General features: G+C 38.4%; 1 protein-coding gene across 1 annotated transcript; it reads left to right on the top strand.

Annotated features, from left to right (window-relative positions):
- Positions 1-1,133: 1,133 nt before the first annotated feature.
- Positions 1,134-5,374, top strand: LOC143178510 (uncharacterized). The gene is made up of 5 exons (XM_076377235.1): positions 1,134-1,263; positions 2,887-3,285; positions 3,894-4,036; positions 4,717-5,255; positions 5,308-5,374. Exons 1-5 carry the CDS (start codon positions 1,134-1,136, stop codon positions 5,372-5,374), a joined length of 1,278 nt encoding a protein of 425 aa, XP_076233350.1.
- The last annotated feature ends 481 nt before the right edge of the window (positions 5,375-5,855 follow it).

Below are 5,855 nucleotides of genomic sequence, written 5' to 3'. Positions count from 1 at the left end.
TGTGTTTAGTGCATATGCTTGTTAGAAATTGGTTGCTTTTGGAATACAGTGCAGATTGAAATAGTTAATACGTGTTAGCGTCAATAATTTCAGAGGCGTTATTTATACTGAAGATTGGTAAAGAGGAGTTGTTCAGAATCAAAGACTGAAAGGAACGAAGAACAAACATTTCAAACTCTCTTCAATACTTTATTATGTCGATAGTACTGCTTGGACAAAGATACATCCTGGAAATTATAACCCATTTCTCAGGTCTCATTGAATCTCCTAAGACTCCTAAAAGTATCAAGACTCCCAAGACCCCTAAACTTCAAAACACGTTCGAAGTGATTCGAATGTTTCGTCACATGTACAGATTCGAAGGGACTCAAATCGTTTCAATCGCCATCACTGAATGCTGGTACAGTGTCCTGGCGCCAGTTCAGCGACCACTGCGAGCCTAACTCAAGCCTGCACCTTCCTCGCATAAAGATGCTGCCACAGACGCTCACCGAAATAGCCATAATAAAGTTGAATGCACAGCGACTGACGCTCGCTATGATACCGTTACGAAACACTGTTCAAAAGCCTCTGCTGTCCAAGTATGTACATCCTGGCGAGACCTTGACATCCTACGCGGTCGAGCACAGCCACCACCACCATCCGCGGGGTCCTCTTCGCGGCGAGCGTGCGATACCTCGCGGCCAAGCGGCCGATCATCGGGGAAGTACGCGGCGGTTCTGACCGGTCATTCTAAATCTCGTCCAATAAGAAAGCGGGTGCCGCGAACCGCGCAATGAATCGCGTCCTTGCGGCGTCTTCGACCCCACTGACAGGCCAGTGGAGGGGAATTTGAGGAGCAAGAAGAGTGGTGCAGAAGCGTGCACTTCCTGAGCACGAGGCTGCCGCAGGGTCCTGCGCCCGTGTAATTGGGGTCCTGCGAAGCTACTCCCTACGAAGCAGAATGGTGGGGGATGCCCTATGTAAGCCCTCGAACCGACCAGGTCCAGACCATCCAGCATCAGGACATCGTACAACGACTGGGATACCAGGATCTGCGGTCATACCCGAAGGAATATCGCGGATTCAGTGTTGGACCTCCTCGAGGGTACGCGTCCCTCGGAATATCGTCGATCTCGTGGTCGAAGATCACGATGAAGCTCTGCTTAGCATCCTTGCTCCTTGTGCTCGGCCTCTGCGACGCGGCCAGAAGAAGAGCGACCGCTGCGTCGACGACGGCTACCTTCGAGGGCAGGCAGTTGGGGCATCGCGATCGAACTCAAGGTTAGTGTTTTGGTAGTACAATGGGATTCTGATTGACTTTCGACTGTTCGTGATCTCTTTTATTCATGGGTTGGGTTATTTGGTGTATTAGTGATGAGGGTGGGAGGGTTGTGCATAGAGGAGCGAGAGTACAATGGAGCATCCATTGCAGGAGCATCGCTGCAAGAGTAGCGTTTCGATTGGAAGGGTAAAAGTATAGTAGAATCTTGAGTATAGTAGTAAGAATGCGGGAGGACATTGAGTATAAGAGGAGTTACAGTGAGATTTCGATTACAGTGGTAAGGGTAGAGAACAATCTCGAGTACAGTAATAAGGGTACAGGAAGAACTGCAATCTTGATTTAATAATAGTTCATAGAAAATGAAAAATTGACTGTAAAGGAAGTACTTTAATTATGAATCTAATGTTAGTGAAATTCATGAAGACTGTACTGCATTTTTCAGTGATTGTAAAGTTAGCTTCATTGTGGAATATTAGAATTTTATAAAATTCTACAGTACGTTTCAAATGGAAATTTCTTTCATACAATATGGTTCATAGGTCGCTTTGCATGAATTTTTACTTCAGATTCTAGAAATTCATTTCTTGAACATTTTTTTTAACTAAGTTACTAATTGATGGTTTCGTGAGTAAATTTGTGACAAAAATAGTGGATATAAATTCGTTATTTTAGAATAATGGCGCACTGATTTTGAAAGTAGCTTATTCATAAAAATTCTTAAAGAATGAATTCAAAATCTAAAACAAATGCTCGAGGATATATAATAGGAAAAGAAGTTATTCAATTTTCAAATAATAAAGCATCTTATCAGGTACCCTGTATTTTTATATTGACTATTGTATAACAGTAAAAATCAAAAAGCAATAACGGGGAAAAGTTAGTGGAATCCAGAAGTACATAAATAGTTGAGAGATGAATTGGGCAGATGAGTATGGACCTAAATAGTAACCTTGAAATGAGAGAAACCTTTCCTTTTGCGCATCGCTTCACTGTTAGTCATTCTTGTGCGTAGTACTAAATAACTCATCAATCCATAAGATGCTACACATTTTTTAGGTATTATATTCTGAGCAATAGAATCAAATAAAAATTTAATTGGTTTATATCTACTGGTGTTTTTACACATACAACTATATTTTTCCAATATTTCCAATGAAGTTCAATGAAGGAGATCTTAATTTTTCATAAACACTTTTATTTAGGGTCTCAAATATTTGATATAATAACAATAGGACTACTGCAACTTTTATTGAGACTGAATCATGATGCAAAAAGTTAGTCACCAGAAGGATACTGCAATTTTGAATCTCATGTGTCGGTTAATCAAGGTTCTATTCTCTTCTAAAAAATATAGAATAGCAGATTAATAAAAAGATTAGGAAAAGATTAAGAAAAATTTCACTATAATAATTTTGGAATAAATTTCAAAAATCAAGTCAGGAGTAAAGAATTACTAGAATCCTACATCAGGGGTCAATAATTAAATTGTGAGTAAATTCTGTGCTCTGCATTATGTGTGCCAGTTTCTGTTAAATGGAAGATTATCTTCACAGAACCTCAATAAAGTATACTGTGCTAGAATTAATAAGATCAGTTTACGGTTATTCTATTTTTTGCCACAGAAAATGCATGGGACCTCCTAGAGCTGCAGAAACTAGACAGCCATGGGGACTTGTGGAACAAAAATCCAACTTCACCCGCGAATGAAACGAAGTTAGAAGACTCAAACATAAGCGCGAGACAGGGTTATCCAGGACTTCCTGGCGGTGGAGACTCGAACGAGTTGCCAGGTCCTATATCGACCACTTCTAAACCATCATCACCTATTACTTTACCTCCTGGATGCAACGCTATACGAGGACAGTTTCCAAGTCCGAAGAATTGTGCTAACTATCTAAATTGTTGGGATGATGTGGTTGTCGAGCAATCCTGCCCCGATGGACTACTGTTTAACGCAAATAGCCAGGTTTGCGACTTCAGTTACAATGTGAACTGTGGGGATCGACCTTTGCCTCCATCAAGTAAGCAAATTGTTTTGTCAGTGAATTAATAGACAGACACAGTTAGTTGTCTCTAAGAACCCCAAGCCACTGGACACATCGATTTAGTTTCTAACTAGAAGAACAATAAAGATGTTAACTAATTCGCTGAACTAGAATCATTAAATTCATCTATAGATTTCTTTCGTTATGACTATACACCATATACATTATAGTTTGAAATTATTTTGCACAATTGAATCTTGCTTTTATAGTGTCATTCATATCGTTGGTAAAATCAAATTGTGCTACCAGTAAAGTCCTGGCAATCGTCCTAAGCAATAAAATATAATAAAATATAATAATAAAATCGTACTAGCAATGAATCCGAACTCTATAGAGAAGAAATTGCATTTTAACACAAAAAGGGATTATTATTGACTTATACTACTTAATCAATTTATGAAAAAGGAAAAACTGACGTGTAACATTTCGCTGACACTTTTGACCCTACTTTGGATTTCCTACGGCTAACGTATAAAAATAAATTTTAGTAGCTTAAAAAATAATTCATTTCTATTTAGAAATAATGTTATTAAAAATGATAACTGATGTACAATTTTTAGTATTATTATTTTTTGGTTTAACAGGACCATCACTGCCTTCCGGATCGAAATTATGCCCAGAGCCGAATGGTCGGTACAGAAGTGCCACGAACTGCTCGGAATTCTACGTGTGCGTTTACAGAAAGCCCATCAAGTTCAGTTGCCCCCGCGGCTTGGTCTACAATGACGTAAGTATCTTATAAGTTAAGCTGTTCCTAGAGCACTCGTGGAATTTTAAATCGCGAAATGACAGTATGTGTCAAGCGTGAGAATCTCTTTCACGTGAACTCCTGCTCTCCCACGGTCACGGTCAAAGGCCGCTTCGGAGACTTCCGCGTCGTTGCTTGAAACCAAATTCGATGTTGACTTGCTTGGCACTGGACTGATTCTGATATCATACATGAGTCACTTCTTCTGTACTGTATTCCAATTATTAAAGAGAATATCGTTGAATTAATAGCTTCAGAGAACTTGTTCCAAAAATTGCTTTTGGAAAATACTGCCGAGTTTTTTAACAGGAAGTCAGCCTATTATTAAAATTAATTTGGAATGTGTTCCAAAATTATTAGTTATCGTCAACTTTAAATATTCTGATAGTAATTTCCTATTAACACAATTCAAGAAACTTCTATGTTTCTTGTATTACGCTATCTTCAGAAATCTTAATTTCAGTTTCCCTATTATACCTATATTTTTATTTTAAAACTACAAACTTCGTTCAGAATAATTTACTCATTCAATTTACTTTTTCAAAATAATTTTCTCGCTATTTCAAGTAGATTTGGTGGGAACAGTTCTAACACTTTATGCAAAATACTCTGTGTATGTATATGTATCTTCTACTAATTTATTCTTTATTATTTACCAGGAATTGGGCGTCTGCGATTATCTATACAATGTCGACTGCAAAGGTGCAGCAACACCAAAGCCTCCGCCAATAACAATCGGCCCAATAATAACTGAACCGCCTACTACTCAGCCACAGCCTCAACCTCAACCCCAACCACAGCCACCCTACCCACAACCACAACCGGCTCCTCCATCCTATGGAACGCAGCCTCTTTATCCCAGCAACCCTTGGCTGGGCAAGGCCCATCCTGACGCTGAGACTTGGCATCAGGAACCTTTGCTGCCACAGTCAGACAGTGAGAAACAAGAAGAAGAAGAGCTACTCGAGGAGCCATCGCAGCAGCCAGAACAGTTCCCAAATCCTTGGAACCTGCTGCAGAATATTCCAGCGAGCCTCGTTGCCGTGCCATGTGAAAATGGGAAGATTCACAGGCTAAATGACGCGTGCACGAATGTGGTAGTTTGTAGGAATGGTCGGCCGCAGTTGGTTCAGTGTCCCGTGGGGCTTTCATACGATAAACCGTCGGACTCTTGTCAACTGATCTCTATTGCCAAATGGTAAGTATCTTTTAGAAGGGAATTTTTTTTTAATATTGATCTTGAAATACAGTCAATTCTTGTTTGAGAGTATTTGTGACGAGGATCGTGGGTTCTCGTCTGATAAATATTTGCCTTGAAGTATTTTAGTGGTTAATAAATTTAAGATGTTATGTAGCTATTAGTATTTGAGACGTTTTTCAATAAGAACGTAAAGAATATTTAACAAATTGAACTTTTTCTTTTTGTTTCAGCTAATTCACAAGTCACTTAGAACTTACGCTTTGTACTAAACACGCTCATCATTTTAACGTAAATAAAGCATCGTTTTTTCTTAAGATATGTTTATATTATTCTCCCCTTTCATTATGATTCACAGAAATTATTTAAAAAATTAAATTATGAAACAGATTTAATTCATGCGCAGCAAGAAGCTGTAATAATTATTGTATAAGTTATGTTTAAATAATGAAGAAAATATTTTTCAGACGTATTATAATAAAATATTAGCTATATTAGCTATTTATAAATCATATTTTATATTATTTCTGTTTTATAATTTAATTCTGTAACATGATACGAGATCAAGAATGCAAAGAGCCTTGAAATACGAAATCGAAA

The sequence above is a fragment of the Calliopsis andreniformis genome, chromosome 4 (assembly GCF_051401765.1).
Source record: "Calliopsis andreniformis isolate RMS-2024a chromosome 4, iyCalAndr_principal, whole genome shotgun sequence".
NCBI lineage: Eukaryota > Metazoa > Arthropoda > Insecta > Hymenoptera > Andrenidae > Calliopsis > Calliopsis andreniformis.
This window is presented reverse-complemented; position numbering and strand designations above follow the sequence as displayed.

Excerpts from the sequence above, each read along its gene's own strand:
- LOC143178510 (XM_076377235.1), top strand. The coding sequence starts at position 1,134 with ATGAAGCTCTGCTTAGCATCCTTGCTCCTTGTGCTCGGCCTCTGCGAC. Across the intron at positions 3,286-3,893 it reads TCGACCTTTGCCTCCATCAA|GACCATCACTGCCTTCCGGA; the intron begins GTAAGCAAATTG and ends TTGGTTTAACAG. Across the intron at positions 4,037-4,716 it reads GCGGCTTGGTCTACAATGAC|GAATTGGGCGTCTGCGATTA; the intron begins GTAAGTATCTTA and ends ATTATTTACCAG.